The sequence below is a fragment of the Rhea americana genome, unplaced genomic scaffold (genome assembly GCF_003343005.1).
Source record: "Rhea americana isolate MKP2758 unplaced genomic scaffold, rheAme1 scaffold_40, whole genome shotgun sequence".
NCBI classification, from domain to species: Eukaryota; Metazoa; Chordata; class Aves; order Rheiformes; family Rheidae; genus Rhea; species Rhea americana.
Window position 1 is genome coordinate 5,665,629 of NW_028186535.1, and position 25,372 is coordinate 5,691,000.

Genomic DNA, 25,372 nt, shown 5'->3' on the forward strand with positions numbered 1-25,372 from the left:
CATKTTAATGAGCATTTATTGTAAAATTCGAAACAAGTTGGTTAGAAGTCAATACAGGAGATCAGTGAGTCTGTGGATGCTCAAGTCCCCACTGCTCCTATGAAAGCCAGCAAGAAGATCTCGTGCATGGGATGGGGCTGTACCACTGGGCTGCTGTCTGGCCTCACGGTTTCTGGTGAGGATTAGCACTGGACACGCAGCCAGGTACCAGCCAAAYGTTCTGAATTAAAAGACGAGAACTGAAGGCCACGTGCTACTCAACAGCCTCCAGTTGCTTGGCTGGGCTATAGCTGACAAGTTTCCCATTGCCTACTGGAACTGGGAATACACAACCAAGTGTACCAGCGTGGGCAATGGGCACAGCAGTCATAGCTGRTGACATGGATGTTTGCGAGTGTCCAGTACCTTGCATGTTTGTTATTTTGAATGGCCTCTKTGGGAGTGAGGTGTGAGCTCTGTTCACGTCTGGAACGGCCAGTTCCAGGCTGGACTTGCTACCCAAACGCTGACCTGAACTGACCTCGCTTGGCTTGGGATCAAATGGYATCACAGTGCAGTGTGAATAAGAGGCACTCTGTTCTCCATCACTGATACACTCTGATTAAACTTGATAGTCATGAGGCCAGATTTACTGGTATGCTCTAGCTGTTTTGCATTGCACAATASCATAAACACCCGGAGAGCTAGCATATTTGATCCATGTTTCCTGATGATTGTGACATTCTTGCTCTGCATAAATTCTCTGGATTAATTTTAGATATGACTTATAAAAGGGCTTTGCCTTATAGTTAACATGACTTCTCTCTATAGAGGACTGTGGGGCAAATGTTCTTAGTTGGCAAAAACTATTTTGGTGTGCTGTCCTTAAAATGGTTTTGGTTTTCCCCTGCTGTGTACTTACTTGTTGAAGCTATTTAACTGAGATGTAAAATAATGGTTTCTTCAGACTTTGGACTTAATGCTGGTTTTCAAGAAGTGTAGAGCAAGGAATGCATTTGTTTTGCAGTGTTCAGAAGCTTTCTAAAACACTCTGAAGTGTTTTGTGGTTTTTTGGTCTGTTTCCTCAACCTGCTATTATAAGAACACTTTCTCTGGCTAATCTGCTGCCTGAAATGCTCTTTGTTCAGGAAAGCCAGTCTATTCCTGTTGTAATCAGGGCTAAGAATTCAGCTGCAGGGTCACTCTGTGGTACTGTGGAGTTCACTGACCATGTTTTGCTTCTGGCAGTCCTAGCTTTGGCCCCTTTACACAGATCAATGCCAAGCTAACCCCATTTATTGCTACTACTGAATCAAAACTCTGCTTCTCCCATTTCATTTAGCTCAAAAAAGGCGTAATACAAACAAGCACCAGCATGGCAAAAGAGCCAGAAGAAAGGGAGAAGAAAGAGGCCCTCATTTATTTATTTATTTTTTGTTATTTTTTTTTCCTCTGAGTTAGGGATACCAAATGGTGCCAGGCTTCAGTTGGGGGGGGGGGTGAAATCAATCTGCACTATATCGTTAGACCCTTTATAAAAATCAGTACTTGTCATTGATTCTAATTTGAGCATGAGCATTAGAGTTTATCTGGTTCTCTTCAACTCCCTTTCTATGGTTTTTTTTTTTAATGTTAAAAAAAAATGGATTCCACAACTTCCACTGCTTTAAACCTAGTTATATATTCAAATTTCTTCTGGATTTCATAGTCTCAATGAGTAGTCTTCTAGTTTGCTTCATTTTGCTTTCCCCACTCCCCTTAAGGTGACTCTCCATCCTTATTGCTGGGTACGTTCCTCCACTTACCACTACCTCTACCTCCTGGAAACTGAGATTTGCTTGTGGCCAGATGAAATTGCTGTTGGTGGCAGTGTATTATTTTCCGTGAAGCTACTTGGCACTGAGCGTTTTGTAACATTTGTCACTCTGACATGGGTTAAGAGGTTTTGTCAGCAAAAGCATGCGACTATTGTGGCTCTCAAACATTAGGAGTGCAAATATATATTTTATATCTGTATATTTTTTTCTTTGTGTCTGTGGCATACATCAATCTCGGAATATCAGCATCCTCAGGACCTTACTTCAAGCCTAGATAACAGGACCTTCACGGCGTGGTTGGCATCCAGCCATCATTTCCAGCTAGGACTAGATTTATAAATTCCACTAGCCACACCTCATTCTGCAATCCTTTTCAAATCTGTGGAACGAGGCATACAAATACCCTTGCAGATCATCTTCAAGATTGAAATTGTTTGGTGTGCAAGGCAGCACTGATGGAAATCATCAGATTCAGTGTTTCTATTTAAAAAAAAAAAAAAAAAAAAAAAAAAACCTTGCACACTGCTCGTACTTCCCCTCCCACCCCACCAAAAAAAAMCCCTCTCTCCCTCTGGCCCCAGACTAATCCTCTTCCTCTTCAATCCTTTAGCTCCAGGCAATTGTTCAGCAGAAGTCAAGCACTCAGTCGATAYGTCTGTAATGATACTGAAGATGGCTACCATGAGACAAATCTGTAACTTCAGAATTGTTGCTAAAGTTAACTGCTGCTACCATCTCCTAGATGATYGTCACAAGACTTCTGAAACCTTTCTTGTTTGTTTCATGCGCTCTTATTTTTTGTCCTCATAATTCATCTGCTCCTGAAGGCAAGCTTTTCATGTGTTTGTTCCRGAGGGGAGACCAAAGCCTCTCAGCTTAACTGTGTGTGTATACTTTTAATTTTTTTTATATACTTCACCATCCTTTTCCACACTCAGAGATTAAATGACTCCATATTTTGCTTTTTTCTTTTTTTGAAGCTTTTTTTTTTTTGATACTGTGCTGTTCCAATAGGGGTGCTTCATTTTTTTTTTCCCTCTCCCACTCCCAACACCTGCTTGATGTCTGCTTGCTTTGCTCGCCTTTTGTAGGAGCAGTGGTCACTGTGTGCAACTGTCCCTTTATCTGCTGCTGTCAAGTTGTTGCCTTGTAATGGTTTCGTCTGCTTTTCATGTGTCTGTTGGAATGTGGTTTTTTTTTCATGTGGTGATTATTTTATTTATTACTTAATTGTTACTGATCGTTGTCTGTACCAGGCACTTTCTCCCATTTTTCTGTGGCACACGCATCCCTAACTATAACTGGGAATACTACTATGGCARAACTCCTTGTGTTTGAGCACTCTTTCGTGCATCTTTCCAATTCTTGCAGTTTAGAGGAGAAAAAAAAATAAATCTGTTTCTCTGTTTCTCAGCATTTAAGAGCACTGATAGGCGATGATAACAGAATCAGCTGGAGGAGAGGGCTCGTGCCACCCTGTATAGYGTTGAACCATGAATGCCTTCTTTTGGAGCTGTATCCCACCCCACCKCGTGCTCGGAGCATAATGTGATGATGTGGGAATCTGGTTGTGTGTTTCAGAAAACCACAATTTCAAGCCTACCTCAACTGGGAGGAGGAGGAAAAAATCATTCCGCAGAACTGTAATCCAGATTTTGGTATGCTAGAGCCTGGTTTGTTTTTAGAGATAGACAGGTGTAGGGTAGGTAATGCTGTTGCGTCCCTGTAACGTTTCGTTTGGTCAGTTGTTTAAGGAAACTTTTGTGTAGAAGAGTTGCTTCACGCCTCCAGCCCCTGTGGGAGCACTGTTCACAAGAAGCAATGTTGGGTTTCCTCCTGTGCCTAGGGGAAAAAGTGTCTCCCCTAGTCGATTGTTTATAAACAAGAAATGTGGCCTTAAAATCTTCTCTTTCTTTTTTTCAGTTAGATATTAGGCAACGTTCTGTTCAGATACTTTGTACAGCAACAATTTTTACTCATTTTTATCCTTAGAAATAAAAACTGTTTTTGCTGTATTAACTGATTACATTTTAATACCAGATCCTAAATTCCTGTGTCTTCTCAGCATGTAATTATTAGATATTAAAACTATTCTTTTTAAGTACTCTCAGATCCTGTGGTCTAGATCCTTCGGTAAAGTGTGTGGTCTACCCCTGTGTCCCCCCCCACCCTCTCCCGTTGCAGAAGCCAGATGTAGTTCAGAGTTGTCCATTTTTGGACCTGAACTCCTTATAGAGGATGTTTGCTGGTAGTAGCGTGATTTGGTCATACTGCTTTGGATACTCAGACTTCTGTAGCTTTAGCAAGGCAGTGTATTTMTTTTTCCTCCTTCCTATAGAAATTTTCCTAACGCATTATTTTGAATGAGAATGAGGAGGCTTGCTGGCTCCGTTGTTAGTTGAATTGACAGTGGCCAGCTTCTCCAAGAGGACTGTTATGGAAGARTCTGCCAAAAGAGGAAATTTGACTCCTAATTCTTACCACATTGGAGCCAGTCCAGCTCCAACACGTAACTGTGTGTGTCCTGGGCTGTCTAACTTATCTGGCTTAAAATATACAAAGTTGTTTTAAGTTTGGCTTTCATTTTTTTGATGAAGCTGCCTGTTTCCTCTTTTTTAGTTTGAGCTGTCTCTTGGAATCATCTAATCGCGATTCCTCTCTATTGTTGGCTTCTGTGTCATAATGCAGCTCTATTTAGTATGAGTTTATCTTAATGTGGCTTTATTTCTTGCTCTTCAGTTTTATTGAAATGTGTTGTACATTGGATGCAATAAAAGCAAATAGCTAGGAAAAGTAAGATGGGTACTTCTTGATGAGTTACACAGCCTTTTCTGCTTCTTTAAACATTTTCAGATCCTTTTGTTTTCCAAATGCTGATGCTTCATATGTTGTTTTAAAAAAATAAAAATAGAGAAGCACAAAACTGGGCATAGAAGCAAGACGTGAGCTCTAAACAAAAATACAGTGAGAGATTTTTGTCCAGTGTTCTGAGGGGTATATGTGATCTTTTGATGTGAACTTCTAAATATAAAACTAAGCTTACAAAGCTAGTTAGGAAAGGTCATTCTGTCTAAAACTAGTTAGCTGGTTGCTGCTTCATGAGGTTGGAGGTTCATGGTGGCTGCAATGGCTTCTGGTAGTATAGAGCACATGGTTATACAGATCTGTGGTTAATCCACCCTTGTGGGCAGAAGTGCTAAAATTAGCTGCCAAATGGATGTGTTTATCATACAGGCTGCAATGACTACTCAGAGAAATCCCCACAGGTCTGAAAACAATAATAATCAAAATTGTATTTTCTTAGCCTTGGATCCTGAGGTATCTTTTACACATAATGGAATCAAATGAACCAAATCTAAAATATGCTTTGTTCATATGCCATATGGTCGTCATCTTGCCAAGCACACTTCTTGCCTTCCAGAGCAGAATCCTGTGTTCTCCTTCCCTCAAATCCTGCCCTTTGTGCTAACCAGAAGAATTGCTGCTTGACCCCAATAGTCATGTGTGCACCATTCCTTTTTCTCCCTTCATCCCCAAAGTATGTTCTCAGGGCTTAAGAAAACCTCAGAAAAATAGAAGAGAACTAAACTAAAAATCTTGCATTGTGTTACTGCATTAAAGAGCCTTTTGAATTGAATCGTGGCTGTATGTAGCTTAATTCAGGACATCACCCCCTTCCTCTCAGCTACCRAAAAGCATACATATTCCTTGGAGGGACTTAAAATCCCTAAACCATCAGATCGTAGTAGAGGGTGGGGGGTAGGCAGGTATCTGGGTCGCTCGTGGTTTTGAKCACGGCTCCTGCACCTCATGTGGTGCATGCGTAGCCCGATTGGGGAGCTCTCCGGGGGGCCTCCGTTATTGCCTGACCCCTCCGACGCGTATTTTTAGCGCAAGCCTGGTTCCTGTTCCATAGCACTAGGCACCTGCATGTTGTTACACTGTGTGTCCTTAGGTGTTAAGTAACCTGTGTGCGTTTTGAAATAGCTAATGATAAATAAGATTTTGCTCATGGTTGCGTTTGGACTTTTTCATTCTGTTGCTCGTTATGAAATACGTAGGCTGATGATTTTAATGAGAATTAYAAGAGGAGAAGGAAAAAGTTCTAACCAACCTCAGAAATGTATGGGCTCACTTTAGAGCTGAGTAAACACTTTATTGCAGCCCATGTTCCCAAGGACTTCTAAAAAGCCAGCTGTTTCAGTAAGTTTGGTGGGGTTTTTTTAACTATTTCTTTGTGCTGTCCTCCCTCTTGGCCGTCTCTGGCTGGTTTGCAGTAGGTGATCGTTTTTGAGGGCTGGTGTTGCTGCTTTGCTCTGTTCAACACCAGTGACCTGCTGGGAGAGGAAGTGGGGAGAGAGGAGGAAAACCCAGCAGCAGAGCAAGGATCCCCCAAATCGGTCACTCTTGCCTATAGTATTGCATGGCATCACTCTTAGCGTGGAGGATGTGTAACTTAAGCTTTCAGTTTTATGCTGTGTTTCTAATTCTGTACAAGTCTGATTGTAACTGTCGAAAGTACAGTTCTGTTTACATCTTTTATATTCAATTACGTAATTATTAATGTTTGATTTTTTTAAAGCCCTTTTGTGCCTTTTTTCGCTGCAGTTGGGTTGTGGATGAAGCTAGCTATCTGTTTTATTGTCTATCTCATAATTATGAAGTGGCCGCGGTATCTTCAAAATTACAATTCAGTCTGAGACTATTTTATTATTCTTTGCTGCCAGAAACATCTGGAGAGTGCTTAGAGCTTTTGTGTATTGCAGCTTTTCATATATACATTTTTATTGATTCCTTATATTTTTATCCCATTCCTTTTGCATTTTTGTGTGGCAAGAAAAGCTGATAGAGGTTTTTGTTTTGTTCTTTTCCTAAAGTCCAGTGAAGTGATTTCAGATAAAGTTCTTGATTATCGGAAACTTTCTTGTTCGCGTGTTCAGTTTGAAGTTGATAATATTCTGTCAATGTGTCCAAAAAAATCTCTTCTTTAGATGGGTCAGTATTTCTTTTTCCTCCTAGGCAAATTAATAAAACAAATTTTAAAAGTGCTAAGGAAAGCAGGCGGCTGGCTGATTCAAAGGGAGAGGCTATGTTTTTCATCACCRCCCTTTCAAAGCCTCTCTGAATCAAAAGAACCATTGGATTGCGAAGGCAAGACCTATGCCACACCAGAAGCTCCCAGTTCAGCAATTTTCCCAGGGTAAAATTATAACTCATGTTCCCTCAGCACAGGCTGTAACTGGCAGCGTTCCTTCCACTTCTAAGGGTGAAATTGCTGGGGGGAGAACAGACATCTGATGTGCCTCTGGAAGTTTTACAATGGGTGTAAGCCTTGCTTTGTGAAGAGGTAGATGTTCTTCTGGAACATACCCAAGGGCAGGTGCTATTCAAACTGTACTGTAAACTAAATAAGATAGTATGGGCTTATTTTTGTGTAGTTTGTTGGTCAAATGTTTAAAAAGTCAATTTCTCAAATTCTGGCAGTTAATGACAGTCTTCTGATTGTCCCACTAAAGCCTGCAATTTTCTTTCTGGGTCTCTAAAATCTTCAGATACAAGTGCAATTCATGGTGTTAATCTTTATTCATGTAGTGATAGAATCTTAACTTGCAAAGAAAACGGATTTTAGCAATGCTTGCTTTTTGATGTAGCATCTCCTATGATTATAGGAAAAAATGCAAACTCCCTACAAGACTGTAATTGGTGTTTCCCCTGCCTCAAATTTTGACATCATCTTTAAGGAGTTGCTTAGCTTTGCATTCAAATATACCAACATGGTTCTGGCAAACAGCAGTTCTTTCCTTTTTAAATTCAGGAGGGAGTGTTTTTTTTTTTTTTTTTTTTTTTGTACAAGACTGTAATTGGTGTTTCCCCTGCCTCAAATTTTGACATCATCTTTAAGGAGTTGCTTAGCTTTGCATTCAAATATACCAACATGGTTCTGGCAAACAGCAGTTCTTTCCTTTTTAAATTCAGGAGGGAGTGTTTTTTTTTTTTTTTTTCATGTAAAGACTTACAAAATATGAATAGAGTGCCTGCTAAAAGTGACTAAAAAGCAATGCTTTGAATAATTTGATTAAGACCTCTGGCAAAAATTACGATATTAATATATTCACTTTAAACTACAAGGTGTCCAACTTTGGAAGATAGATTCCCATATTTGTACCTCCCCTGCTCTTTCCCTCATCTGTTCCCAGCCACCACACATCTGCAGCTAGGCTTGGTGTGGCAGTGTGCGCTGGTCCTCACRGGTGCAGAGGAAGGCTGGGTGATCATTTTTCCCCTCCAACCCCTGCTCCAGAGGCAGCAGTGGAAGCAAGGCTRTTCCCAGGACCTGGAGGAAGAGTTATCTTATGCTGCTGCCCAAGCAGCAGCTGCTTTTTAGGCAAGTGCTATAGACTCTGGATGAATTCCCTGTGTGCATAGGTATGTTATCTGCAAAAGTACTTGCAAGCCACAGCCATTATGATGGGGATGAAATGGTCCAAAATGTTTGAATTGGTGCTACTGCTTACCAGAAAGAATGAAATATCTTACAAGGGAGAACTGGTCTGTGACCTCTATACGTTGCCAAAAGGTGAAACTGTGTGTGCTTGCGTTCATATGAGGTACAGGTAAATTCATGCTGTCTCTGTTACCTGAGGTCTGGAAGAGGCGAGAAAAGAGGAGTTGACCTATTCTTCAGCTTTAAAGGAAAAYAAATAAAACTGTCGTCAGGGCAGCAGAAACGAAGACTTTTGTATCAGCTATAGTGTTGTAGGCAGRACTGCCAGGCTCTTAAGAGCTCTTTGAGCCTTGCAGCATCTTTCCCAGGGACTGCTCACCTTATTACTTTTTTTTTTTTTTAAAAAAGAGGGCTCTAAGAGTACTACAGTCTTCACTGAGGCTGAGAGATCTGTTGGCAGCTATGAGCTTGTAATAGTTTGCATCCTAGCTGGTAGCATCCATTTGTGAGGATAAAGGCTGAGCACCTGGCTTTGCGCTTATTGAAGTACTTTGGGCTTGACGTGTGTGCTTAGGGAAGGCTCAGGCTGGGGATGTAACCTTCCTTTTGGTCACTCCTAAATCAGTTTTATTGTCACTTTGAGTAGGAGCCTGTGCAAGCTCCTCATGGAACAAATGCCTTTAGATCACAGGTATCCAACCCTTCCCTCTCATAAGGCGTCACGAGAAACGGCGCAGCAGGTGTCTTGACCTTTAGTCCCATGTCTTCGTGCACCAAAATGCTGTGCTCTCCAGCATGGTTACAGAAGGTTTCTGACTGATGCATACTGGGGAGGTGTAATCACCCTGTGATTATAATGTCAGGTGGGCAGCTGTGTTGTGTAGCAATTGAGAGCAACTTTCAAATCCGGTTCTGCTTGTAAATTAAATTGCTGCTTTTCCTGAGTAAGAATCAAATCAATAGCAAGTCTGAAGGCCTTAGAAGTCTACTCCATTATGAAACTGAAGTGTGTATGCATGTGGAGAAATCTGGGCTGGATCCCCACCTTGTATGTGGAGGTTATATATGTATATACGTGTGTGTGTAATGTATGTAATATATATCACATTGAGTTGTATGTATACAGAATTTCCTGGTTGAGGGATTAAGTCAAGTCCAGCCACATTTATCGCCTACTTGACCAAAGTAGAGAAGCAAGAAATGGGTAGGCAGTGTGGAAGAACAGAATTTTATTTTAGAAAAGTGCAGCCTAAATTGAATGAATTCAAATATTTTGGCTGGTCTTAGCTATGCTTAGGCTTACCCAAACAAGTAAGGGGCTTGCTAAGTTAATCTTCCATTAAAAAGTATGAATTTATAGGGTATCTTGAGGGGGGGATTTAAACTGTTTGCAGTTCCAAGGCTTAGGTGAATCTTGAAAAATAGCACTTGATATAAGCACTTGAAAGATAAAGGATGTTTYTGTAAACTTGACCTTTTTGGACTTACCTTCATAACAGCATTGATACTAGCATGGCTCCTCATTTGATCCTTCCCTTACTCCTAAATCTCTTAAGTTATAGATGTTTTTAAACTCTTAAGTGGGCAATTTCTGTTAAAGTTATAGTTAGAGCTGTTCTGCTGAAGCTTGAGTTAATGTGCTATAGACTTGGCTGTCTATCTGGGGGCTGGTATTTTCAAACTATTTTCAGCAAACTCTGGTCCAGGGTCACCTTTAACTGTCATCAGTCTCCAGGTAGGCAGCTCTCTCCATCCAGCATAAATACTTTGCTTCCTGTGGACCATTGCCTTGCATTTGGTTCTCTGCACTTGTAGCATTTATTCTAGATCCTGATCTGCTCTGAAATCCCAGCTAAGGCTTGTCATGCCAAGAAAGTGCAACAGATCCTCCTCGGCACTTAAGGCACTGAGTACCCAAGTGTAYGGATCCCCTGGAGAAGGCTGTGAGCAGCCAGCATATCAGATGTGGACGGAGGCATCCCCTTCTGCAAGGGTCAGATTCAGTGCTTCACCCCAGGGCCAGCACCTTCAGGAGCTTGAGGAAGGACCACTTAATACAGTCTTGACAGGTAAGCACTTCAGTTACTACGTTGTAGCCAGCCCGGTGCACCAAGGTTCACCATCACCTTTGTAGGCTCAGTCTATGTTTGGGCTAGTGCGTGACATAAAGACAGGGAGATGCAGTTCTAAAGTCTTTMTAGTGCCTTCAGGAAAAGTTTTCAGCTAATATTTTTATTTTGATGGCCTGTACCTTACTTGCTGGGTATGATGACCTCTGGGTATTTCTGTCCCTTTTCTCAGGCAGTCACCTGGCACCCACCTTTCTAAAATACTTCGTTGCATGTATTTCTGTAAATTTACTGAGTACTACAAACATAGGAGCAGTGGTGGGAGAGAGTAGTTGGTAGAGCAGTCAATTTTCAGCTACACTGAAGTACTTCAGCGTCTCAGGAAACCTTTCGAACTTCTCAAGCTCTCCGTTGTATTTAACTACCTTGTATGGAATAATCTGACCCTCTATCAARATCCTGACAGACATTCAAGATGCTAAATCTTTTCTTCAGAGGTCTAAAGTATCTAAATTAATACTTCTAGTACTACTGCTCAGTCTCAGGGGAGCAAGTATCTGTGTTTACTGTGACATTAAATTGCATTTGATGTTTTTAGGCTTGTTCCTCGCACAGCACTTAAACTGTTTTGGAGTTGTGCTTAATAAACGTAATTCTTGATTTTCTGAGTCAGCAGTCCTAAATCTCAGCAGCAGCAAGGGAAAGAGCACTCGGATTATATTGATGAAGGACAAAATGTTACAGTGTAGCAAGCTTTTGACTGGGGAAAATAATGCATTTTGTTGTTTTGCAGATCCAGTGGCAGCAGTACAGCCCAACCATCTCAGAGCCATCAGTATAAGAGTGAAGAAGCAGAATAATTGACATGAATACACTCATATAACAGCTTCTGACCGTATCTAAGACTTGTTCCTTTTGGTTTGGAGAGTGGAGGTGTAAAGGAAGAGAAGGCACTGATGGCACGTGTGCACTTTAGTAGGATGAAATGCAGCTCACATGCTCCGTACTGTTGTTGACAGGAAGCTGTCTTTGAAGACCTTGTGAGACTCTGGGGGCCCAGCTCACCCTGTTGCCTTCATCCTAATGTCATTTATGGCCATAGCCAGCTGTCTGAGGAAGTTTCCACTCGGCAGAGGTGCCTGGAGTTGGGTTTTCCCTTCCAACAGAACGAGCATCTGGGCTTGCTGTATGCATAGCTCTATCTCTGCRTGCTTGTTCCTCCTTCCAAAGGTGGTGTTCTGTACTAATATTGTTTACACTGAATAAATACTTTCTTCAGCCTCTTTTTGTTGTACTGACTTTTTGCTGAATCAAAAAAGGGAGGTTGGTTACTTAAGCATTTTAGTAAGCAATGATCAAGATTAAAAATCTTTAAAGAAATATTTTGAAAAAGTGAGGACACTTGCAGGAATTGAATCTGAGAATGCCATCCTATTCCTGGTTTGGATGAGGGACTTGAACCTGGATTCCCTCATCCCCATGGGTATCCCTAAGCATCAGTCTGTATTTCAGGCTCAGGATCCGTGACATTTTAACAGTTTCTACTTTGTACTGAAGGAATGGRTATTTTTCTTAAACTTCTGAAACTTTTCACATATGGAATTTGTTTTTCATCAAGTAAGTTGCATATTTCCAGAGAGCACTCTTCTACCAGAGGTTGACATGAATATGTTGACTGCTGTTGCCACTTCAAGTTGTTTCTGGGCACCAAGCTTTTGTGAAGTGAAACACTATTTGTGGCTTTCCATCATTAAAAAAGAGATGATGGATATAGACTAATCTGATTCATTGCAATAAGCTATTACATTATTATCCTTTCTGATGTCCAGGTTGAGTGAGATAAGTTTGTCCTCATTTCATAATTCCTTGAGTCTTTAGAGACAGATGTACCTTGGATTTTTCTGCTCTGATAATTGAAGGGTCTGTTAGCTAAGTTGGGCATCTCTGCAGGTTTTTGAACTGTGATACAGAACATCCATTAATCCAAGAGTTTGAATACAGAGGCTACAGTGTATTGAAGAGTGTATACACACCTGCTTGAGCTAGGTTGACTTATGTGGAGTGTCTGATATAGTAACCCTGGCCAGTAAGACCTTAGCCTGCAAACTAAAATGATCCTCCCTATCCTGTGAGTCAAGTGTATGTTTTGTGTTGGGAAGTCTGTCCTCCAGTGAGTGAGCTCAGTTGTCTTGTAGTGGTATGTATTTGGCAAGGTTTCTGACTTTTAAGAAGGGAACTGGCATGACTTTACTCAAGACCACAGAGTGTAAATAATGCTTCTGAAACCACTTCTAATAGTAGTAGCCTAACATTTGAGGAGATGGGGGGTGGGTAGACAAGAGGAAGCTTACTATCTCCTTGGATGTATACACTTACCAGCATGTTGTAATTGTTCTTCAGCTCTCTGGAGTTTCTCCCACTTGCACCAGAAGATTGGCATGGTCCCTAGGTTGCTCTTTGGTAGACCAGTTGCATCAGTGTGCTTTCCAGCCCTCCAGTCAGTGCATTTTTCAGCCCAGGTGTAAAGGCTCATTCTTTATATTCTTGAGTTGAGATGCTAAGGGAGTAGAATAGAAGAAAAGGTAGAGAAAAGAGAAGTGATCTGAGAGCTTTTCTCTGAGCTTTTTTTTGCTTCTTGCAGAAAGACTTTTCAATCCCAAGGATGTCTGTAAATCCCAAGGAGAAGTTTTGGGAAGGGCTTTGTTTGCTTCTGTTGGGTTTGTAGAAAGGCTTACTAAAGAAAAAAATGAGAGCAGATTAGGTGTGCTCAAAAGACGTGGGCCTGTTGACTCCTTGTTGTTGAAAGACTCCTGTCAGCAAGAAAGTGGAAGAACTTTTCTTTTTTTTTTTTTTTTTTTAATAGAGCATAGTTCTTGTGTGCTGAATCAAAACTGAAATGTCTCATATGGAGTGAATACTCTGGAATTAATTTGTCTTTAACTTGCTTAGCACAAGTTTTAGTAGCACTTCTGAGTATTTTGTTACTGTAGTAATATCATTCGAGTTTTGAAATCGGAACTCCTTATTTGGAGAAGTGGTCAGAAAAAAATCTTTGAGGATTAATGTTGAGGGTATGCTAAGCTTTTCAGACAAGAGGAAATGATGTAAAACCCGGGAATTCCTGCTCTTATTTAATTTTTAATAGGATAAATACTGAAATATTTGTAAAGAAAGGTATCAAGTGAAAAATGAACTGTTAATACAGATTGGGAAGGTTGCTGCCCAAGCAGCCTGCACGTGCTMTTCAGCTGTGCTTTGTGCCTCACTCATGAATGACCTTGGTGTGGTTCCTGAAGCAGAACGCAGTATCTGTGACCTCCCGTGTGACAACAGCTGTGTTTGAACTACATATAGCCCCTTCCTGTGTGCAGGAGACCTATATGAGACCAAACATATCAAGACAGGCTTCTGAAGAGCATTTTGATTCTTTTGCCATCAGCTGGTGTGAACAGCTCAAGATCCATTGGATTCCATTAAACTTAGTTTCTGAGATTCCCTTTTCTCCTCCTGTTGTTGTTCCTATTTGTAATCACCGTAGGTTRCTGGAAACTTAATTGTGGTGCCAAAATGCTTGTTATGGAGAAATGCTGTCCAAATCCAATGAAACTGTACAGTGCCTTGTTCTAACCATTTTTCTGTAAACCTGTTCACTTCTTTAAACTGTAGTAAGCAATGCAATCTGTGAATTTCTTGAGAAATTGTTTTTGCCTGCTATTACCTCTTCCATAATTCRACTAATACAACAATTTAACTCCGACCTGTTAAACAAGTGTCAAAACAGTCTCTCATTCTGGGTCCACTGATGAACTACGCTTTCACTTCTGTGTTGTGGTAGTGAGTTGCACCATGTACAAGAAGCTGTTTTTAAGCACCCTATTCTCTGAATTCCATTTCTGATTTAATTTCTCCAGGACAACTGCAGTTGATGCCGTTGCCTAATTTTCGTGTGGTCTCCAAAACAGTGAAAGCGTTATATCCAGGGGAATGTGCTTTGTGAGCTAAGTTGGAGTAAGGTTAGTGTTATTGTATTTAATATCTAAACATTGAGCATATAAGTGCTTTTTCTTGAGGCATAGTAAATTCAGGTAACTTGGAAGGGAGAATGTTGAAAAGAAGGAGGGTGAAACAAGRTAGCAAAGGTTTTATTATAGAGTGTATTTATTCTTGGGAGTTTCAGTAGATAAAGGCTCTGTGTAAATGGCAGCTGGATTACATCTCACTTTGGAAACCAGTTTAATTTTTTTGTTGTTTTTTTGTTTTGTTTTGTTTGTTTTTCCTTATAAAATGGCTACAGTTCTTCAGCCTATCTCCCTTCCTTGCAGTAATGTTTATACTCTACATTTTTCTACCGTTTCATACATCCTGCACTATCATAGCTATGCTGAATGAGGTCCCAGCCTAACTACAATATTAACCCTGCAAATCTGTTCATTTTCTCCTGAGCAGCCTGAGGCAGGATATACAGTAGATGTGTCCAATTGAAAAACTATTACAGACTCCGTGGTGCTGCAGTGTGCTAAATTGCAACAGGGTTGTGTTTTTCTGACAAAAAAAGATCCTCATAAGGGAGGTAATGTTGACTATTTCACACAAGTTACAGAATTTGTTTTTTGTTTTAGTCTCAGCCTTCTTTGTTGATTTAAAATTGTCTGTCTGCTTTTAGGCACTGAAAYGTGTTCCTTTGCCTACAGGCTGCTTTCCTGTTGTTATTCATCAAGAGGGTTTTTTTTATTTTTATTTTAAAAAAAGACCCAGTTTGTATCTTCTCTTGCAGTCTTATTTTCATTTTTTCAGTTGTTACTTCTAATTTTTTTCATTATTTTGTTAAATATCATCCTGCAGATCAGTAGCATCTTGGGTGGTGGTTGTACCACATAACATTTATAGCAGACATTAGTTTTGCATAGCATGTGTACCTTATTTTGCCTGGACTTGTCTTCATCATGCTGCAGGCACCTCCTCAAGCAATTGTAGTAATTATGAGTGGTATTTCTGAAAACTTATATTAACTTGTACTTATAAAGAAACAGAGGGCGAAAAAAAACCAAACTAAACTCTCCCCAGCATCTCAGCTAGGTTTTTTACTTCATCTCTTAAGTTTTTTTTAGTATTTGACTTAAACTTACTTTTGTGTATGAAASAAAGTCAGTTAAGTACCTTGTGGCTTATAGGTGCCTTTTGTTACACACTACTTGGATTTATTGTGCAACATTGGCCTGTAAATCATTTCAGTTAGACACTTACCTGGCTCATGTTGCCTTTATAGTTTGAATCTTTAACAGCCATGAAAAATGTATAAATGATTGTTTTAAACACCGAAGGACTTGACTAATGGGAGCAGCCGGTAATTCCCRCACACAACCATGTTCTTCTCTGCTTCTCCCAGGTTTAATAGCAAGCTCTGCCGAGGTGTTTGCAGAGTCCTGTACCTTTCCTAGCTAAAAGACATGTGGAAAGAACAAAGCGGGTGTTGGGATGAAGAGTATCTGACTTCTTGCTGCTTTGCTTACCTTTTAAATGTAAAACTTAGTGATTTGCAAGGGCTTTTAGTTCTCGGGCTGCCTTTAGAAGTTTCCGCCGTGCGCAGAGCTTTCCCGCAGTCGAAAGCGCGGTCGTCTCCAAGCCGCTCGTGAGCAGGTTTCTATTTTAATCTCAGAGTTTGAATTCAGCCTGCCTTGCCGGCTCCGGCAAATCGCTTTGCGGGGCTCCACCCTGCCTGCGCGCAGCCCGTGCGCGCGCTGCTCCCCGGCGTCCCGTCTCTGCCTTTGCCACCAAAAGTTGGTTTCATCGGCAAGCGTCCGCTGCTGGGTCGCTTTCGGAGCTCGCTTTCTTCGGGGAGTCGCTCCGACCTGCAGCCTGTGTGGGGCCGTTTGCTGTGAGACGTATAATTTTTAAATGGAAAATGTCTTTCTCAAAGGCTGTCGATGTCCAGTGTGCCGCAGTACATGAACAGTTGACTAGTCCAGGTGTTTCTGCTTCTATTTTCGTGATATGTGAATTGGAAAACCGAGCGAAGCGTGTGCAGAATGGAGGAGTTACGGGTTTGTATTTCTGTTCTGGCTGTGTAGCAATGAAGGAGGGCTTGGGAAGAGACATAAATTCTGCCTGTGGTTTTTAATGAAAGAAAATAGTATTTTTCGCAGTCTTTCTGTCTACAGCTAGTAAGATTTTTTCAGAGCCTKTATCAGCTCTTAAATGTGAGAACAGGAGGGTGGTGTGTATGGATTGTCTGTCGTAAGCAGCGTTCAGGAACAACTTGTTTTATTGAACTTGTTTTCTATGTTGTGGGTCATATCATTGCATTTTGCCCTACTTTACCTATTTAAAATGTAGCCAGTTAACAGGTTTAAAGCTGGATTGATTTTAAAATTGCTGAATATTTGTCTGCACTTTATTAAGATGAAAATCGTAAGCTGAGACTGTGAGGCAGTGCTGTTGACTCTAGACTGGGGGTTTCTGCGAGGTTGTTAAGGAGATCATTAACCCGCGGTCTATCTCTTCACAGGACAGTCGGCCCAATATGTCAAGACCTCTGATCACTAGATCCCCTGCATCTCCATTGAACAATCAAGGCATCCCCACTCCAGCACAGCTCACAAAATCCAACGCACCAGTTCACATTGATGTGGGTGGGCACATGTATACCAGCAGCCTGGCCACGCTTACAAAATATCCTGATTCCAGGTAACTTTAAAAAGATTGTTCTGCATGTCTTCAGCAACTCCTGTTCTTMGATTTTGTCCTTGGACATCCTGTCCAAGGTGCTCTCCAAATGTTAAACTTAATTCATTTTGTTTCAAAATTCAGCTAGGTTTCTGTATTGGTAGGAGGTTAGAGACTGACTTTTCTTTCCCTCCTTCACTGCATTTCAGACCTCTATAAATCCCTGTGTTTATGTGCTAAAAATGAAGTCAGTGATAATACTTTCTTTCTGTTACATAGAATTCTGGTTTTATGCCTGGRCACCCATTTTGCGGTTTATTACATTCAAAAACTATACAGATCCTGCATTTAAGCCCAAAGGTGGGGGTCTGGGAGTTTCTGGTGGTGGTGTTTTTGGAGCAATAACTGCTTTCCTGCATTATCAGTGTGTAATCTCAGCTGTATCAGTAGAGATAAAGGCATGGTTGTATACAACAAAATACAGAACAGTACTAAATGCTTTTTATAGAAACTTGAGACCTTTTAAATAATTAGACTCTTAATTCTCACTTCATATGTCTTCTAGGTGAAACACTGGTGATTCTGGTAGGTTATTGGTAGTAAGCAGTTAAAAAACTTTTCTAAAAAGAATCTTTAAAAAAAACACATTGAACATGTAATGAGTGAATATTTCATGGCTGTGATTGCAGATAGACATTGTAGTGGTACTGTAATTCTAAATGACTTAGCTATCATGTATTAGATGTTGACTGTATCACAATGTTATTCTTATACCCTGTTCTTCACTGCCTGATCCTGTTTTAGAGGGAAGACAGTGCTACCTTCATGGTCTTCCCACTCCAGCATTCGGTTGGAGGAGGAAATTAAGATGAAACTCCCCTTTCTTCCCAGTCGTTTGTATTCCTTTCTCTCTCCTCTTCAATGCTGGAGCAGAAAAGAAACTCTGCCTAGGGTAAGCAGCATAAAGCTATGGGTTCATGGGGAAGGAGAACCCAGAGGGTTCCTGCTGCTACCTTGACATGCGTCCTTCATCAGAGAGGTGAGACCAGGTCTCATTTCCTCCAAAGCTGGGTTGGTGCATGGGGGATTAGTGAGAGAGAGGGGTCTAATCTATTGGATATTTGGCCATAGGCACTTACCGACATTGTGATTCTTAATAGCACTGGGATCCTTTCTCTTTACTGATGATTTTGTGAAGGATTCAGATGATATCATCCCCTACAATAAGAATGTTAGGTATTTTAATTCTTGTAACTAGCTGGGTGCTAAAGAAATTAAGTCACTCCTTCCTAAAACTTGAAGAGCATCTTAAAATAGAAATCTTCAGGTTRTTTTCTGTAATACAGTTTGTCTGGGTGGCATCTTCTCAGTCTATATGAACCACAGTTAAGTGGTTCAGTTCATAAGTACTTTTTATTGCAACACAAGCTTCTCTTTCTCTGTCAAGAGCTAGACAGTTCCCCCAATCAAGTGTTGTCCTGTTACATGACTACTCTCCAGTGTCACCTTTACCCACTCTTTTGAGTTAGTTGAATAACAATGATTCACAATTGAAGTATTTATTAATGAATTTCTTTTGTCTGCGTAAGCTCGTGTTTTGATCAGSAATTTTCTTATTGGGGGATAGAAGGTAGCGGCAGGAGGCAAGTTTGGGAGTTTCTAGCATCCCACAGCTCTAACTTTCCTTTCCAAAGAGTACAAAATACACTTCATGAAATATATTTTTTTTATATGCATACATTTTACTGCTATTACTGCCTCTGTAGTATTCCTTACGTAGTTCTACGTAGGMTTGTAGTAGTGCTTCTAACTGTAAGAGCTGATGGTCTGCCAGGAGAGACTGAARCAATGTCTGGAAAAACTTGAATTGTTCTTCAAAAACTGAATCTGTCACTTTTAGGARTTTTTCCTAGGGACTGTTTGTATTCAACTACCAGGAGTTGTGATTACGTAGCATTTCTCAGTAGCTGTAGTGRTGGCTGGTTGTGTCTGAAACTGTAGTAAAATGTCTCCCTGATGTTGGGTGCCTTCTTGCAGTGCGGCATGAGAGACTGTTGCTTTTAATACATGTAGTTTCTGWTCTCATGTTAAATTCACTGGGAGAGTGTATTATTTTTTTAAGTGAAGAAACTAAAATATCTTTTCATAAGTGTGTATGGTAGCAGTGGAGTTTGATATATTCCGCTTTCAGTTGAGCTATTGTAACACTTTAAAGTGAAAGCTATGCCTGTAGTGTCAAAGCTAGTTTAATAAATTAAACATTTCAAAGCTCTTCAAACATAATTTACCCCCCAATCCTAAGTTATAGGTTTCAAGTCATTCTGATATGCGTTTGTGTTTCGATTCTGACAATAAGTGTCTTTTGACCCCCTTGATGAGAGCATAATGCTAGTGTAGCTGTTAGAACCTGGAACTCCCAGCCACTTCTAGATCTTTAGATTTTTTTTTTTTTTTTAACATTAGCAGCTTCAAAAGAGCAATTACTAAACCAGTTTGGGTGTCAAGACAATGGTGTGAGGCAATAAGCTGGCAATCACAATATTATAGTTCATTTTTCATCTGTGACACCTTAACTTTTTTCCACTGTAGTAATTTTTTTCTAAGTATGTACATTTGTTTGTATGTGTTATAAGGTAAATGCTATCCAGTAGTATTTGGTCCTTAATACACATTCCTTCTTAGAGTCTGACCTAGTCAGAGGATATCTAAAGTCTAAATTTGCTGATGCTGGGTTATTCTAATCCAAGCTTCCAGTCAACATTGCTTGATTCCACCCCCCCCCCCCCCAGTATCATATGTATGAATAAGGTCCAGATTGAAGCAGGGTCTTGCAGAGAACTTTGGGTGAGTTGAAGCCTCCTAAGTTTTACCATTATATGAAGTATCGCCTATGAAAAGTAAGGTCCTGATTATCTGGCCTGAAAGAGCACTGCTCCAGGAATGAGTCAAGGCATAGGTTGCAAGCTCCAGCATCTAACAGGTTGAGACATGAAAGTCATTAGACTCCTAACTTGTATTACATGTAGTCTAAGGGCCAGAAGCCTAAAATGAACCTTTAATCTGTGGGCCAGCTACCAGAGTCATCTTTCTTTGAGAGATTGAAAGGGTGATATCCAAACCAGCAGCTCTGGAGTCACTGTGACTTGCCTGTGTGGAGGAGAGCTGTCCTAGTAAAGCAGTGTTTACGTCGGAGCAAGGGTACTCTTCCTCCTACTTTGGGTTCATGCATCTCCATTTTTCCCTTCTTGGACAACATGGGAGGAACAGGAGAGGGTACTTTAAAAAGGGTTCCTTAAATGGCGTCAGGTAGAGACTTATGGCCTACCAGGCACACTTTCCATTATTATTTTTTATTAAATCTCCAGCACTGGTTTGTGACTTGATTTGTAAACACCTACTGTCAGGTATTCATCCATTCTTCCAAGAGATTATATGAGCATCTTTCAGCTTATGCTGTGTCTCTGCCCTTTGCTATAGGAAGATCGCTGAGGGCTTTTGCCAAATGCTTTTGTGATTGAAGAACCCAAGTTACCAGAACCTACCTGTGTTTTGACCAAAGGCTGATACAGTCGAATAATCCAACAGAAAAAACATTTGTCTAACAGTTTGATCTGAGTATTCCTGGAATTTTATGTTCTGAAACTGAAATAATGTTAAAAAAAGAAAACTAATAAAAATCRGTGATATAGAATTTGCATGAGCCCAGCTATATTCTAGGCCAGAGAGAACTTGCTAGTTTCGCAAGGAAGATCACACATAATATTAAGTCTTGTCAACTAACATCATGTTCTCCCAAGCTACCAGTGAGACCATGCCTCAGACATGATCTCATCCAACTGAATAATAAGTTTGCCAGGCACAAGCTTCATGAAAAGATGATTTGAATCAGTATATCTATGTAGAAGCCCTAATATAAAGTCACTCTCCTTAAAGAAATTATGTTTTTCATTAAATGCCTGGGGAGGGTCAAATATACTTTTGTATAGATCTCTCCATCAAGACTGCTGACCTTGAATATATCACTTGTGCRTAGATTGTTCCTGCTGTTTCTAAAGTGTCGGCCAACAGCGTTGGTTATGCTTGTGTCCRTATTATGCTTAAGTCCATGTCAATGGACCAAACAATATTATTTCTGCTCTGTGAGGAGTCTTGTGGTTTTGTAGTTTGTTCCGTTTTAAACCAGATTATGTTCTCCTCGTCTGGACAACCTAGGGTTTATTTTAAGTGACCAGGTCTGCAGGATGACATTTGGTAGCAYGAAGTTACTTCTYAAAGATTTGAGCATACATTTYTTTATTATTATTTTGKTTTTTTGAGTGARTATTTTCAAAAATGCTTGCCACAGTCCAGAACAGACAGACATAAAATGTTTTTTTTTCCCAGGGAAGGAAAGATACAAGTTGAGGGTCTGCTAAAGAGGCCTTTCTTCAGAGAGCTGAGGCAAATGCATGCTTTTCCACTGTTCCCTGTGGTCAAAGAGAGTCTGCAGAAAGTGAGTTGAGGTTTTAGCGTTTATAATTATGAATAGAGAAAGCACAGGTCAGTTAGTTCTGATATCTAAACCTGCRCAGCCTTTTCTTCTTTTTGTAGAGCACTATCATTTTTCAGTAGGGTGAAACCCTGACATAGAACTGGCATGACTATGTTTCGCACCTTAATGCTGCCTGTCTGACATTTGCCAAAAGTCATTGTGCACCAGACTCGGAGCACCTTGGCTGACTGGCATAATTAAATGGGAATATGTTTAACTTTGGTCAAATGAGCGTCAGCTGTCTGATATCTCTGATATCAGCAGTGTCATCTATCTCATAGGTTCAAAGCATCTGGACTTTTAATTAGTGCTGTCCAAGTCATCTGGTACAAATATTTGCACAATACCATGGCATCACATTGCCACATTCGGTATTCTTGTCGTAGAATGGGAAGATTTAATTACAGCCTATGTTGCCTTCTGGAACCTTTTGAGGGGTATCTAATGGTATAGTTGCATCTCCCATCTTGAGTTACTCCCTGCATAAGAAGATGGGTTCTTCTTGTACAGTGTTTCACAATACTCCCAGATTTCTGCCCAAGGCTGTTTCAGGTTTTCATATGAACCAATCCATTCATGTCCCGGTTTGCTTACTCAATCTTTACTCTCAGCCCTCAGGGAAATTAAATTTCACACACTTGGATCCAGTTAGGATTTTTTTTTTTTTTTTTTTTGGTTGGTGAAATGTGTGTGTGGGGGTTGTTTAGTTTTGTTTTAGTTTGTTTTTTTYYYCCCCCCATCAAGAGTACAAAATCATTTAGTAGAACTCTCAGACAATCCTTGGACTTTACTGACAGTTTGGGAGCAAGCCATTTCCTTAATAGGTTACATACATGGGCCTCCAAGGATACGAACATATTATGAGTTAGACAGGTTAGAACTGTTTACCTGTTTCAGAGCTTTGGCTGTTTCTCTCTGAAGATTGTCCCTGGTTCCAAATAAGACACCCACATGGTCCTAACTTCTTGCTTTTGCATGATACAACAGCTTGCTGGAGGCTGCTGGTTAGGAGGTCTGTTGTGATGGGGCTATTTTGCACTTTGCATAGGACACCTTTTGCAGCATTGCTAAGGATACAGTCCTTCTTGGGCTGTGTGGATAGWACCTCTCAAACTGTAATCATGTGATGCATATTATTTAAAAAAATAATAAAAAAAAAGATTTCTAGCTAAGGAACTTTCTTTTTTGCTTTTTAAGGAAATGATAACTGGTAACTRGATGGGTGTTGTTAAATCTTTGCTGACATCCATTCTCAGTATCTCGATTAATCTTCCTGAAAGACACATCTCTATTTGTGAAGTATTTGGTGATTTTTTTTTTTCCTAGAGAAGCAACATTCACATCTAATGAAGAAGTAGTTCTTAAATACTGTGGTAGTACAGTAGTTAAAGACTAAAGTAGTTCTTCATTTGAGAACAAATGTTGAGTGTTGCTAATTTCAAAGAGCAAGTTTCCTCGAGTGTTTTCAATATTATTGTATTTTAGCATTGTCTGCTGTGTTAGCATGAGTGGTCTAGGTGGCACTTTTGTAAGATTTCGTAACGTTCCTAGCAGGGGGGAATAGGCAGAAGAGGATAGCAGAAGCTCAATTTAATCTTTCACCTATTCTGGTTTGTGCGTTTAGTTATTCGCCTTTTATATTTCATCATTTGATTGTTGCATGGTCTTGTGGCAAGGGAAGGGGTTTGAGAAGGGGAAATAACATTTGCTGTGTTACTGACCTAAAATAACTGTTAAAGCTTTGAGCTTTTGTTACTTCCTAACAAAGTTAACAAAAAAGCAGTTTGTAAAATGCTTTGAGATGATGATTGAAAGTGTAAAAGATTACTGTCTCAAAGTGTAAATAATTATAGATGCGGTAACTGAGAGAGAGAGAGAGAGTTGATGATGTTGGTATCGTCAGTAACATATTAGTTAAAAAAAAAAAAAAAAAATACTGATCCAGAAGGATCATGCTTATTACAGTTAATCCAACATAGTTCAAAACTTCCGTGCTATCACCTTGTCTTACTGACTCCGGGGKTGCTGTTCCATATTTTGTTTTGATTGGTCTATGCACGTATATAAACTTGGAGGGAAAAATGTAGAATAGTGTAGGGTAGTGTTCTTTGTTCCAGTGTCAAGGAATCCTGAGAATTTATGCAACTAATATTGTGAGGATAAATCTTTTGTAATACACAGTTATCAATAGAGAGCTCAAAGGCATRTATTCTGGTCCTGGCTATGCCCAGATTAGTTTTATCTCTGGGTGTGTATCCTGAAATCAAGGTGTATATTATTGACCTCAGTTTGCATCAATTAGTGACAGCTGACATATAGTGAACATTGTTACCTCAGTAGAAGTTAATATTTTCTGTGTTAGTCCTGAAATATATCCGTTAACTTGCATGGTCAGTAAGTTTGGGTGTTGCTTGTGGCCACTGACTAGTGAATATGATCAGATTGTCTGACTTTTATATCATGTGGTCAGTAACTGGTAGAGTGAGTGATCATTGAAAGGGGCCATCAAGTTGATACTTTCCTGTTATAAGTGTCAGGGAAAACATTTTTGTGTACTACTTATTTGGAGGATTAGAAATAGGGCTTTCTATTAAATGCTTTTGCATTCAAATATAATATATTTGAATATAAATATAAAATGGCAGTGAAATCAAGATAGTGAATTGTCAGAGTACGTTCTGCACATAAGCAGACATAGAAGATAGATGAACCAGACTCCTATCACAGGGGCTGATACCATGCATAACTGGTTACATGAGCATGACATGGATGGGAATATTCAGAGGAATAAATCTCTACGTGTGGCAAAGCTAAAGGCTTCAGCTCTTTTCTATGAGACTCTTGGTCCTCTTAGCAGCAAACATGCTTCTTGAGGGAGGAAAAAAAGAATCTATAGTGGTAATTGTCAGTATGGTTAATAGATTCCTTTTCCAGTAAGTTTATGTGGGATTGTATGGTTTATGTGGGATTGTATGGGTTGGATCAACCTGTCAGTGAGAGGGGGGAGAGTATCAGTAGCTTGCCTGAAAGGTCTGCACTTTGAGAAATCATTTGATTTTAATGACTGCTTGATATCCATCCGTGAATGGAAATCTGTCAGTGATGAACAGTTGATTGTAGTAGATATGCTTTTTCACCCAAGACCATGGCTCCATAAACCAGCTTGAAGGCACTCAAACAGTGTTTTTCTTTCTAACTGGCTGAGAAAATACTGAGGAAAAAAAGGAGTGCTGAGCCTGTGGTTCTTGCTGCTCTGATAAGGATAAGGCCATTAGAAACTGAGCGGGCAATTTCATGCTCGATGGTGAAGTACTCTCTTCACAGGTCATTTCTGATCGGATCTAGATTTGCATCACAGTCKCAAGGTGCAGCGTTTTGTTTTGCCTTTTGCTCTGCTCAGTCTTTGCATTCAAGAAACTGAGTCTTAGYACTAGCATATGATCCTACTCCCACRTAAATTGTTTGTACTTCATTGGTCTTTCATAAATTGCAATGTAGTTGCTAAGCAAATTGGCATCTAGTATGAACGTAATTGCAGAAGTAAACATTTGGCTTCCAGTTTTGCTGTCAACACCCGGCCACCTATTGGGTGTGTTTGGAGCTTTAGGATATAGATTCCAATTTCTGGCTTGCTGCTTTCTGGTAATGATCAACCTTCTGGCTGGGTTTTACACAGAASTATGTTTGCCATTTGGGAATATATTTAAAAAGCTTGCATAGGAAAGGTGGAAAGTTGCTTAGAACCCAATGATTATCTGAACTCTGCTTAATGCAGATAACGCATAAATGCTCTGTGCTGGCCAAGGGGATGTCATCAGTTCCTGTTACATGAAAGTGTCCTCTAACTTAACTGCTTTGCAGTTTATTT

At 40.1% G+C, this 25,372-nt stretch overlaps 1 protein-coding gene across 3 annotated transcripts in view; it reads left to right on the plus strand.

The window, feature by feature from the left end:
* LOC146590624 (BTB/POZ domain-containing protein KCTD1) overlaps nucleotides 1-25,372 on the plus strand; it is a 72,384-nt gene that overhangs the window by 19,561 nt on the left and 27,451 nt on the right. For 2 of the 3 annotated variants that reach the window (XM_085314346.1, XM_085314344.1), the window contains exon 2: nucleotides 16,816-16,994. In XM_085314346.1, coding sequence (XP_085170472.1) covers nucleotides 16,831-16,994 — 164 coding nt within the window. In that variant the 5' untranslated portion in view covers nucleotides 16,816-16,830. Of the gene's footprint in view, nucleotides 1-16,171; nucleotides 16,352-16,815; nucleotides 16,995-25,372 lie in introns of those variants that run through there. The other variant, XM_085314345.1, reaches the window with a different exon arrangement.